The sequence below is a fragment of the Pantherophis guttatus genome, chromosome 10 (genome assembly GCF_059756535.1).
Source record: "Pantherophis guttatus breed Tessera chromosome 10, ASM5975653v1, whole genome shotgun sequence".
Classification (NCBI taxonomy): domain Eukaryota; kingdom Metazoa; phylum Chordata; class Lepidosauria; order Squamata; family Colubridae; genus Pantherophis; species Pantherophis guttatus.
The window spans coordinates 30,519,445-30,532,072 of NC_142072.1; the positions used below are offsets into that span (position 1 = coordinate 30,519,445).

At 51.0% G+C, this 12,628-nt stretch overlaps 1 protein-coding gene across 1 annotated transcript in view; it reads right to left on the bottom strand.

Annotated features, from left to right (window-relative positions):
- Nucleotides 1-4,795, bottom strand: part of GRIK3 (glutamate ionotropic receptor kainate type subunit 3) — a 397,845-nt gene extending 393,050 nt beyond the window's left edge. The window contains exon 1 of the mRNA XM_034413166.3: nt 4,071-4,795. Within this exon, the coding sequence (XP_034269057.1) occupies nt 4,071-4,200 (130 nt within the window). The 5' untranslated portion in view covers nt 4,201-4,795. The remainder of the gene's footprint in view (nt 1-4,070) is intronic.
- Nucleotides 4,796-12,628: the final 7,833 nt, after the last annotated feature.

Sequence of the window (12,628 nt, forward strand, 5' to 3'; positions counted from 1 at the left end):
TACTGCATGAAAAACAAAGGGAGCCTTTTGAGTCCCTTTGCTGGTCCAGATATGGGAGAAAATCTATCATTTTCAAACTGCTCCCCTTCAGAGATCTGCCTTGACACAAAAAACGCAGAGCCGACATTCCTATGCTATGGATTTCAGAGCTCACAGGCACCATTGGCCCCCTGATTTATTTTCTCTGATCTTTCCACTTAAAAGCTGAATTTCGGTGAGTTCTTAATCGCAATTTTAGCCTGTGAGACTTTTTTTTCTTTAAATAACAGATTTTTTTTCTTTTTAATAACGGATGTTATTAAAACAACAGTGAAATTATTATTAATGTGTAAGAAAATTTCAGGGAAACAACATGAGTCTTCGGAGAAAGGCGGCATACAAGTTGAACAAATAAATAAATAAAATTGAACAAATAAAGAGACAGAAAATAAATCCTCCAAACAGGAAAAATCCTGAAAATAATCAACCCATTTTCAAGGAAACATGAATTGAAATTGATCATGTGTACATCAATAACGAACGAGGTATTTTATTTCCACAAACACCAACACGCCTCTCTTCCTGCGTGCCCTGTGCGTTATCCAAACAACAGGCAGGACAATCTCTTTTTCAGCCTGCCTCGTCTCTTCTTTCACCCTGAATGTTTCACAACTGGGGCCCCTTTTCCAGCTGCTACTGATGCCCACTACACAATCCCGTCTCCGTACTCCCTACAGCAGTAGCAGGAGATGGCGCAGCAGCAGATGCCTCTCCTGCAAGAGGCGACAGCCTGAGCCGGCCGTGCTGCCCTTCCAGAAGAGAAGGGCCTCGCCAGAGCTCCTGGCTGGGCTCCAGACCCTTCCAGTCTGAAGCACAATGCAGAGAAAGGTGGAGACGCCGCGGTGGGTGAACACAAGGGGGCCTGCTGCTGCTGCTGCTGCTGCTGCTGCTGCCGTGACACGCCTCTTGCCAAGGTTACGAATCTGCCCAGGATACGGAGATGGCTTTCTTCCCTTTCTTCCTCCTACCCCTTTCTAGACTCCACAAATATCTGACCCATTTTAACAAGGCATAATTTTCAGCCGAAGCTTCCATCTGCTTAATTATTTGCCTCAGCTATCAAAATATCAAATGTGACATTTCAAGGCTTAATATAATTAAAAAGGCTCTTGCTATTTCTGTTTGCCAGAGTTTTGCCTTCTTCTGATGGTTTCTGATGTGGAGGAGTGCAAGGAGGCAGACGGTGCGAGAAACGGCCCCTTTTGTGTTGCTGTCGGAGGGCGCAGAAGTTGGAGTAAAGAAGAAGAGCAGGCGAGAAATTCTCTTCAAGGTCCTGACCAAGCCAGAGGCTTTATACTCCCGCAAAGAACCAGACAGGGTGATTTCCAAAGCACTCACCAAATACAAGAAGCTTCCTCCGTGACACCAGCTAATAGCACTTAAGTCAATTAGGTTATTCCACTCTGCCATGTGTGGATTTGCTGCCTCCATTCCTGTGACAGCAATTACATTTTCTCCATCAGACATTACAAATGGTACTTAAAAAGGATTATGCTCAAAATTACATTCTACAAGAAAACCCAAATATAAAAACATCTGAGTTGATTTAGTCACAGAGAACAAGATTTCTTAGAAACAACTGAAAAATAGAGAGATGCTTTGTCTTGCTGGAGAAAAGAAAAATAATTTAACAACTAGAAAAATCCACAAACACTTACACCTCTATAGTGTTTTGCCCAGAATCAAAGCTCATAGCCATTTATTTGGCAGCTCCATCAAAATTCAACGAGCTGCTTTGTTTTTAAATGCAACTTTTTATGGCCCTTTTGTTTTGAAATGTGCCTATAAAAGAAGGAAACCAATTAAGAATGCAGGATAGAAGAAATTCTTCATTTCTTAGAAAAGGAAAGATGGCAGAAAAGCATCAGAAAGACGGCCGGCTTTGATCTAAACCTGAAACCGCTGCAGTTATTACAAATTCTCTTGTCATTGTTGAGTTTTCTTTTCATTCTGCACTTTGACAAAAAGGGATTTTGAGAGATTATTAATCTTAATTTAAAAAAAAAAAAAACCTGGAATATCAGCTCCTTGAACCCAGTACCACCAACAACACAGAGCTGGAACATGACAATGACTAAAAGAATCTTCCTCCCATATGGATGAAGCTGTCTGGGGCGCACCTGAAAGCAGCCACAACAGCAGGAGCCCCTGAAAGCGATCCACCTGAGCAGAATGCCAAATCTCTAGTCACGCAAAGGATCCATTTTTCTTTCTGTAAAACCTCCCTCACTGGACCAAATTCCACCCCAAACTATCTTAACCTGGATCAAGTGAGATCAAATCCCCAACTGCCCTTCCTAAAAAGTCCTCTCAGATTCCAAATTTAAACCTATATGACCCAACCTTTACAGAGCCAATTTGGTGCTGTGGTAAAGCCACCAGATGAGAAACTAGGAGACCCCAAATTCTAGACCTGCCTCAGGTCACTCTTTCTGGGTGACCTTGGGCCAGGCATTTTCTCTTAGCCCTAGGAAGGAAGCAATGGCACCCACTTCTGAAAAACCTTGGTTAAGACGACTGCAAGGGTTTGTCCAGGCAATCTCAGAAAACTGGACACAACTGAACAGATGAGAAAAGAAAAAAACCCTGTGCCCCTCCACACACACACACACACACAATAAACACCCATCCTCCCAAAAATCAATATGTGTTTTCTCGGAGCAAAATCTGAACCTACTTTTTAAAATGAAGGGCTCTCATCCAAAATATTTGCAGCTGCATTTGCAACATTTCAGCCCGAAGGAGACTTCCTTTGCCTGAAGCCGTTAGAATAAAAGAACTATCCCAGGTCCAGAGCAGCCTTGTGCCCTTCCAGTCCACCCTGAAATCAGGGCAAAGCAAGCCCCGCGCAGCCCCTTTGCCACTTCTAGGCTGGTGCCCCAAGCAAAGCGCGCCGAGCCAAAGGATCGGGCCCCACTGCAGAGCACAGGAAGGTCAATTCTTGATCCACGCACAGTCAACGGCAAGGCTAGAAAGAGCTCATGGATTTGGGACTGGAAGGACCACCGGCGGGTCGGCGAGCCTTTCTCAGCAGCATGTGGACCGCATGGAGTCCGGGGCTTAAGGCAGGGAAACCCACCTTTGCGGGGAAAGCCCCCCTCCCGCCGCCCGAGGGGCAAAGGCCGGGGCCGCCATCGCCTTCCGCACAGCCTGAGAAAGGAGAACCGGCCCTGCAGGCCCGCCAGCCACGAAGAAAAACACTTCCACACGCACTTTGAGTTTGGACAAGGGAGAGGCCCTCCGTCACTCCCACCCCGCTTGGCTGGAGGCATTTGAGGTGCCCGACCCCGCAGAACGCCAAGGCGGCCCGGGCTCTCCTTCGCCGAGGGCTCGGCGGCTCCGCAATTTCCCGGCCGGCGGTCCGCGCCCGGCCCTGGCAGGAGGCTCCGTCGCAGAGTTGGGAACAGGCTGGCATTCGCCCACCCTCCGAACTCGGCTACACAATGAACTTGCGCCGGAGGAACCCCGAGCAGCCGCGCGGATTAAGAGACCCGGAGCAAAACGGGGAGGCTGCGGAGGTTTTAATTAAGTCGCCCGGACAGCCCCGACTTTCCCGGTCACTTTTCCCCCGGCATACGGCTCGCCTTCGGCCGACCCTACGAAGACTTCTACCTCGCTACTTTCTCCGTCGGAGAAAGGGGGGTCGGGACAGACCGGCACAGGCCCCCCTTATAGGCTGGGCTACTCCGTCACCCCCGCCGCCGTAAGAAGGGACGGCGGCCCGGCGCAGTCCTTCAGGATTTGCCGGCGCGGAGCACTCCGCCCGGCCGCGCCGCCAAACTCCGCTCCGCGCACCGGCCGGCTCTGCGCTCCCCGTCAAGGGCGCGCGGGTGGTCCCAGCCCTGGCCGGTGCGGCGCCCGTCTTCCCAGCGCACCACACCGGCCGGGACACAGCCGGGAGACCGGCGGAGCCCGAACCTGCCCGTGCCAGAAACGTCCCGCTAGCCGACGCCCGCCGCGCGCTCCCGCCCGCCCCGGGGACCACAACTCGGGCGCCCTGCCCGCCCCGACCCCCCCCCGGCCTGGCTCACCGATGCGGATGACATGGGGCATGCCGCGGCAGGCGTGCAGCCAAAGGATTCCGAGCAGGGCGGCGGCGGCGGCGGCGGAGGCGCAGGAGCGGGCCAGCAGCGGGCGCGGGGCAAGGCAGCAGGTCAGCATCCTGGGCAGGAGGCGGGCGAGGCGCGGCCGAGCGTGCCCGGCTCAGGCTCCGGCTCCGGCTGGACCTCCGGCGAGGATGGGGCGCCCGGCGGCTGGGCGCGGCGGCAGAGGCGCGTCCGACTCGGGGCTGGCTGCGCCCGACGCAGCGGGGAGCATCGTAGTGGCTCCGGCGCGGGATGCGAAGAGGACGGAGCAACCGGAACGCCGCCGCCGCCCCGCCTGCCCTGCCACGCCCGGCTCGGCTTCCCTGTCCGCGGCGCCTCAGGCACCCGCGCTCGCGATCTCCCGGGACGGCGAGGCTGCGCGGGGCCGCTCAGCGGAGGAAGGCGTCCGCCTGGCGGGAGAGGCTCGGCCGAAAGGTGCAGGGGCTGGAGCCGCAGAGCCAGGCACGCCTTCCGCCCGGGAAGTCCTGCCCCTTCATCCCCGAAGGCCGGCGCGCGGAGAGGGGGGCCGGCGGGAGGGACAAAGTACTTTGCACATGCTCCACGGTCGCCGCTATTCTTTATCCGAGCCTTCTCGGGGGCGGCGGGCGGGCTGCCCCCCGAAGAAGCGGCCGGAGCGTCCCACTCGAGAAAATGCCCCAACTCGGGAAGACGGACTTCCGGGCGCAACGTGCGCACGTGACTCGAGGAGGAACCAAGGGGAGCCGGGTCTCTGAGCACGTGCAGAGCGTCTTCCCTTCTGCCAGAGTGGCGGCCTCCCAGGGGGCGAGAGCGGCCGGAGATCGGCGAGCGGACAACCCGAGGATTCCCTGCGCTGGGGAGGCTACGGGCTCGGCTCGGAGCGTCCCGTTTCCAGGAAGCCGGGCGGAGGGGGGCAATTTAGAGGCGGGGCTCAGGTGGGCGGTGGCCAGGAAGTGGGGTCGCCGCCCCAGCTGCTCCGGCGAGGTAGCCGCGCTCCCGGGATTGGAGGCGGCGGCGGCGGCGGCAGAAGTCGGGGGGGGGGGGACCAGCAGCGGTTGCCGGGGGAGAAGGTGGTCTGAAGAAGAGCCGAGCCGGCCTGCGTGTCTTTGCCGTCCTTGGCTTCTTGCCGTCGTTTTTTGCGTTTGGTTGTGTTCGAGCGGGCGTCGTCGGAAGTCCAAAGTGCTGCCCGCTCGATTTTCCCCTTAAGGTGGGCCGTGCGGGGAGGAAAAGGGAACCCTCGCCTTCTCCCTGCTCCCAGTCCGGGACCTGCATCACACCCCAAACTGGTCCTCGGGCACGGCTGGAAAGGGGCCCATACCTAGAGCAACCTCAAGGGCTGGTTGGGCTTTGCTCCGTGGCTAGCAAAAGCTGCTGGCCAAGGAGAGGGCTGGATGACCTCTAGGCTTCACTGCCCTCCCTGGCATCACCTCCCAGGGGAAGGCCAGCCAATCTATAAATGCAGAGGGGGGGAGCTAGAATAGCAGATTTAGTACCTGTAGGATGCCCATCCTACAGGTGACAGGGGCTGCAAAGTGTGCGGGAAGTAGGAGTGGCCCTTTTCCCAATGTCCAAAGACACGGCCTGTCTTCCACCACCCGGGCCTGGTAATTTCTGAGCAGAGCTGGAGTAATTTTCTGAAAGAGCGCTAACCTGAATGTAAAAATATTTTGGTGGACAGGTACAATAGGTGAAGGAGATCACCAGGTGAAATGGATGGCAAGTGAGCTTCATCCCCAAATAATGCTGCAAAACGGGTGGCCAAATCTGCCCAGGAGAAATGGGTGTGCTGCAGCACACTTCCATAGGTGTACAACAACGATTGACTGAATGCAGCTGGCCTCACCAAGCACTTTCTGGCAAGGGGTTACTGAGCTACCCTCTTTCCCTGGACAATAGTTATTGTAGGAAGCTAGTCCAGAGGCTGTGCTGATAAATAGGACGACACTTAGCAATTCTCTGTGTGTCCTGGGAAATTATAGTAAAATATAAGGAAATAAAAAACAGCAACATGAGATTTCTGCGAACTGAAGCTGTGGAAAATGAGAGAAGTATCAACACACACACACGTAGAATGCTGCTGTCTTCCCTTTCCAAGAGAGTGCCCAGCCCCAGGCCGAGAGGAGCTGGCTGTCTGGTATCTATTGCAGCCATAGCAGCCCCAGAGAAGGGGATCTGTAGCAGACTCAGGGGACCGAATGGGCTAGGAAAATCAAGCATCAACTTTGAAAGGATGGCATTAGACTCCCTCCATGGTCATGGGTTGGGGATGAGACAAGACAATGTCATGAAGAGAGAGCAGGAAAAACGGGTCAGAGTCTTGCCTTGGGGAACCACAAAAAGAGCCTTCTAGATTTGAATTCCCCCAAAGACGTGGCCCTTCTCCCACCCACCCTAACTTCTTGCCCTAACACTCTCCTCCTATCTGGACTAAGACCATTTCTAAAAGAAGCTAAGAAATTGGGGGTGTCAAACTGTCAGTGACTCTGGGTAGCTGACAAAAATAAAAAAATAACCCTCCATCCCTGTGTTGACAACTATCAAATAAGCCACTTAATAGCTCCATCCCACTCGGGTCCCCAGGTCCTTTGGCAAAACCAGGTCTTTATGGCCGTGTGAAAGTGTCAAAGTGAGGGCCAATCTTATTTCCATGGAAATGATGTTCCACAGGGAGGGAGAAGGCTCTTCTTGGTCCCACTCAATGGACCACTTTAGGACAAGGGTCCTGTAACATTTCCTGCCTCCTCACTCTGGATGTGAGTCGGGGAGTTTTGACCAGAGAAAGGCAGTCCTTCAAATAACCTGGCCCCAACCCATGTAGGGTTTTACAGGTGACAACTAGCTTCTTGAATTGGACCTGAAAGCAAATCGCCAGCCAATGCAGCTCCCACAGGAGAGGCGATGTGTGTACATCTAGGCCAGCACAAAAGCAGGCAGGCCATCACATTTTGAATCAATTGAAGCATCTAGGTACTTTTCAAGGGCAGCCCCAGGTAGAGCATCTTGCAATAATCAAGACGGGGTGACTAAGGCATGACTGACTGAGCAGGGATTTAAAATTCGAAGATGAAATAGCAAGAAAACTCTTGAAAGCAGAATTCATAAATAACCCAATGCCTGCCACAAAATGTTTTTGGCCTCAAAATCGGTGTCATTCAGTGAAATCACGTGCAAAAATCAACTTCTTGCTCTGTGGTAAGAACTAGTTGGGCGATACTCATATTTATTTACTTAAACTTATATCCCTCATTCCTCCCAGAGCTTAAGGCAGCCTGTATAGCACCTCCTCCTCCATTTTTCCCCCTTTGGATTGAGGGAGAAATGGAAACGTCATTTGGAACTGGATCGCTCCATGTTAGTGCAGCAGCAACTTCATTGTGAAATGTGACTATTGTTTTATTTTTAAACAGTTACAGTAAATCTGATGGGCCATATGTCATTCTGACAAAACGTGGATTGAGCTCCTTTGCAGATTCCTAGGTTGGGATGAGAAGGGTACTGATTCTTGAGAATCTCTTCCAGGACATACCTAGTGGGGGAGCCAGTCATTTGGGGTGGGGGGGGCTGTACTCACTGCCAAATATACTCATCCTCCCCTGTTTGCAACATGAAGCAAACAGCCAACCAGCCAGATTGGACCCTCCGGCTCTCTACGACTCTTGCTAGGGAACAACAGCCCAACCCAGTTGAGGGCCCAAACTCTCAGCATTTGTGTTTGGTTTCTATGTTCCTGATTCAGAGGTTGCTAATGCTCCTTTCCTATTGCTTAAATTACTATATGGTCTCACAACTGTGAGCAAAAAGTGCAGATTTATAGAGACTCGGGCCTATTAATTTAAGGCCAGTCTTTTTCAAGTACAAAAGGAAACTGCTTACAAGACAGGGCAAATGTTGAAACAAGGGAGAAAGGGATGGGTGGGGAATTGCTGAGGGGACAAAGTATCCAAAGTCCAAGTCCAAACGGAGTTTGAAGGATGCCCTGCCCAGAAAGAGATTGAACTAAGCAGGTTTTGCCTAGGGGCGGGTCGGTTTTTAACACTAATGAAGATGAAAGAAGGGCTTTTGATGATAAAGAGGAACATGGATAAAATAGTCCTGGGTTAAATTAGCCACAGCTGCCTGCATATTCTTTAAATTTATATGCACATGGTATAACACAAGCACAAACTCCGTGAGTTACGAGGCCCTGCGCACATATTACCAAGCTTCCAAAATGCCACCAGAAATGTGCCTGGAATTTGGCAGGACCAGATTTCGCAGTCTGGAGTGCCCTCTGCTGAAATGCTCCAAGTTCCCAGGCATGCTGGAAGCCGCTCGATGGGCCTTTTGACAGTCGGGGATTTATTTCCTCCCCAAGCAGGCAGATCTCACCATCACCCATGTCACTCATGGGTGTACGAGGCTCTTGGGACCACCCTTCCAGAATGACCCAAAGTCATTGGGTCAAGGCAGGAATGATGTTGCATGTGTGAAGCCCAACAAAGGGCTTCCCTGCAAAAAGCTTCAGGCGCGCAGGACAAAGGCTTCTGTCTGATTGATCAAGGCCTGGAAGGAAAGCCGGATCTTCTGTTTTCCCCAACACGCACACTGCCAGTTGGAAGTGTGTTGGCCTTTCTTCACTATGACACAACTACCACTTGCAGTATAGGCACTCTGTACCCTCCACTTCCCCATAGCTTTGACTTCTTCCCATAGGGTGCTCATGCCCTGTTTACTGTGACACAAAGATGCCTCGCTAAGCATTTGGGGGAGGGGGTTATGTCTTCATGATGTTTATTATTTATTATTTATTTTAGATCCTGCCTTTATTATCTTTATCAACATCTCAAGGCAGCAAATATATTTCTTTTCTTCTCCTATTTTCCCCACAACAAACCTGTGAGGTGGGTTGTGCTACCAAAGTCACCCAGCTGTCTTTCACAGCTAAGGTGGGACTGGAACTCACTGTCTCCTGTTTCTAGCCTGGTGCCTTCATCCCGAGACCAAACTGGCTCTCGCTGACATTGCCTTCATCTCATCCTCACAGCCTAGAACCATCTCTGTGTGCTCCAAGGCAAAAGTGTTGTCTCCCTTCTCCTGTCAGAAAGAGGGTGGTCTAGGATGCTGCAGGGACGAGGCTGAGAAGCACAATGAGGGCTGGGATGTGATCAGACTCAACTATGGTTGCATAAATCTGCCACAAGCACACCTCTTCCTGGCAGACTCAGAAATGGTTTGCCTTCAGAATTTATGGGTACTCCATCACTGGAGGTGTTGAAGAAAAGATTGGACAGTCACTTTTCTGGAATGGTGTAGGGTTTCCTGCTTGGGTATGCTGAAGGACCTCCAGAGTCTCTTCCAACTCTATTATTCCGTTCCATTATTCTTTCAGTGATCACATGTTTTTCCAGTGCGCTGCTTCCTACATTCCATGGCTGGTATTTCACTTATTGGTTACTTGAGAACTGAGTGTTAAATATTTAAATTTCTTGCTGGTATCCGCCCACTCTGCGCTGATCTCATCAGTCTTTTTCACTCAGTTACCGAGAGAACTAGTGTCTTGATTAGCTCCGTGTGGTATCGTGAGTTATTTGTTTTAATTTTAATGTATTAATTGAGTTAAATTGTCTTTAATTGTTCTTAAATTTAATTTAATTTAGTTATAGTTACAGATGGGGCTGTTGTTATTTATTATCAATATGTTTATTGCTGCTGAGCGAGGCTAGGAGTTTCAGATTCCAGGCCTCTTCGCCCATTTGTTTTTTTGTTGCTGTTTGCAGCGTTCCGGAGCTCTGACCCGGCTGGGCAGCTCCGTGGTTTCTTTCTGCCGCAGGCGGGGTGCTGGGCAACTGGTGAGCTGGTTCATCCGCTCCCGCCTCAGCCCCAGCTTGCCTTTCGTTAAAGAAGGGCTTGTAGCGGCTCCAAAGTTAATGCCTAGGCACCAGGCACACTCTGACGAACAGCTGATAGGCGGCTGCCATTTTGGATACCTTCGGGAAGCCCTTTTTTTTGCCGAGAATGCCTTACAAGCCATGGGCTGAATAGAATGGTTGGAAATTACTGTGTGATCCCTGAGGGGACCTATTTAAGGCTGGGTGAACTATCAGCTGTGTGGGGAGGCCGCAGTTGTTGCGGGAGCACCCAGAACAACCACCATCTTGTCTGGAATTTTTGGCGGCCGCCATTTTGGCTAGCCCTCATGGTGGCCGCCATTTTGTATTACTCACATTGAAGTTTTTTTCTAGATTTCTGTGACGGGTGGAAAGGTTGTATTTCTTTATATCGATTGCTACTGTAGCAACGCTGTTTATGTTACAATTATTGGTGGGAGTCTGGATTTATTTCAGCAGTTCTTTCTGCTTGTTTGGGGCCTTCAGCCTTGTCCCACCCTATTAGCCTACTACCAGTAGGCTTTGGGTATTAGGGACTACTGCCCGCCCTCCCCCCCACTCCACATTCTTAGCCTGTCTGATTACTAGGCTAATAAGGCTCAAATTATAATGGAAAAATACTGCATGGTCAGTTTGAATTCCTGTTGGATAATTATTCTGTCTTGCCTCATTTTCTTGCAGACATAATCCTACTTTATTGACATGGCTGACCCTGCCCTGTCCTCAGATTCGGACGCTGAAGGCAGCCCACCTACAGAATTGCCAGTATCTTGTTCTACAGGCTCTAAGGCTAAGGTCAAGAGCACAGAGCCTAGGGTTCTCAGGGCTTCTACAAGAAAGGCTGCTGCTACAAACAAATATCATCTAAGGCGACACAAGGCGTTGGAACGCCAATTTGACAAGGCCAGAAAATCTGCAGAGGTTTTGGCCCCTTCTTCTTCTACTTCTGCTACACCTGCAGTCTCTTCCCTTCATGTTTTCGGGACTATGCCTCATCATCTTCCCCCAGAGTCCCCTAATATGGCCCAGGAGACTGGGGAAAGTCATCAAGAAATTGTTAGTCCTAGAACCATTGAGGTTCCTGTTATGGTTCACCAGCCACCTGCTGCTGAGATTGTAGAAGAGGCAGTTTTGCCTGAAGGTTCTTCAGAACTGGTTCCGGCTGCTCCGGCTGGACAGCCTCCTGGAACAGAGACCCAGTTAAATGTCCAGGCAATGTTGTCAGATGTGTTGGCAAAGATTTTGGCAACAGGACTCCAACAGAGTGTGTCTACTGGTCAACAGACCAATCCATAACCGGTGGAGAGAGGGCGTTTGTCTGATAGGCCTTCTCCTTCTGCCTGCCATGACTATGTCTCCAGCGAGGATCCTGAAGTGGAAGAAGAATTTCCTGAGGAAATGGAATTATCAGAAGATGAGGACTTCATTCCTGAACAGCCAGCATTCACAGGCCTCTTCAGACCTTCCATTTTCAGATCCCTACTTCACAAGGCCAAAGTTACTACGAAGTTTGGTCTCACTCCAACTTCTTCTGCCAAGGCAGCTAAGGCCCCATCTCTGCATGATCCCTTGTTCCAGGTGTCAAAGCCAGATAAGGATGTAATTCCTTGCCCTCCCTTGTTTTCTGAGGTGGTGCAAAGTGGTTGGGCTCAACCAGGATCCTTGTCTCGGCCAGTCCACCCAACTGCACTGGAAACAAGCCAACACCAGAATGGAATAAGGCAGTTGCAATCCTTTAATTACGTTCAGCACAGCAAACACAGGCAGGAGAAAGGCACAAGTCGGAAACAAGGTTTAAAGTTAGCGCTACACGCAATCGCAGTGTAGCGCCTTTTATATACGCAGCAATAAATCAAGTGGCAATTAAACAGTTAACATCACCCCTCCTTCCTCTAGCAGGCCTGTAGGAGGAGCACAATAAATCAATTAGCAATTAAACAATTAACATCACCCCTCCTTCCTCTAGCAGGCCTGTAGGAGGAGCACAATAAATCAATTAGCAATCAAACAGTCAACATCATCCCTCCTTCCCCTAGCTGGCCTGTAGGAGGAGTGCGCCTCTGTTACATCACAAGGCAGCGTCATCTGCAAACTCCATGCCCTCCCTATCTCCGATGAAAGAGTTTGCTTCGTTTTGTGCGCGAGTGGTAAAGGCTTCTCAAACAGCTGATGACACGCCCCCCGGAGAGTCCAGCAGCTTGCCCCCTCCTCCTCATCCTCCGCAGTGATGGCGAGACCCAACCGAGGCTCGACAGGTGGCTCCCCTCTACCAGGAGTCCACCTGCAGGAATAAAATAAAGATGTTAGCATAGCAACCGTTCTACCGACTGGGACCTGGTTTATTTGGATATTTACGATGATACCGACGGAGCAACCGGTTGGCATGAACGTCTGGAGCTGCCACCCAAGATGCTTGTGCTAGTGGATAACCCTTCCACCGTACTAAGTACTGTAACGTAGACGTGAATCCAATACTTTATCTATCTCATATTGATCTGAATGACTCGGTCCCGGGGAAACAGGCTGATGTGTGGGCCTTTCCTCTTTGACAGGTTTAAGGAGGCTGCTATGAAAAACAGGATGTATTTTTCCTAACAGTGAAGGTAGCTTAAGCATGACAGTGACAGGGTTGATCACACGTGTTATAGGAAACGGACC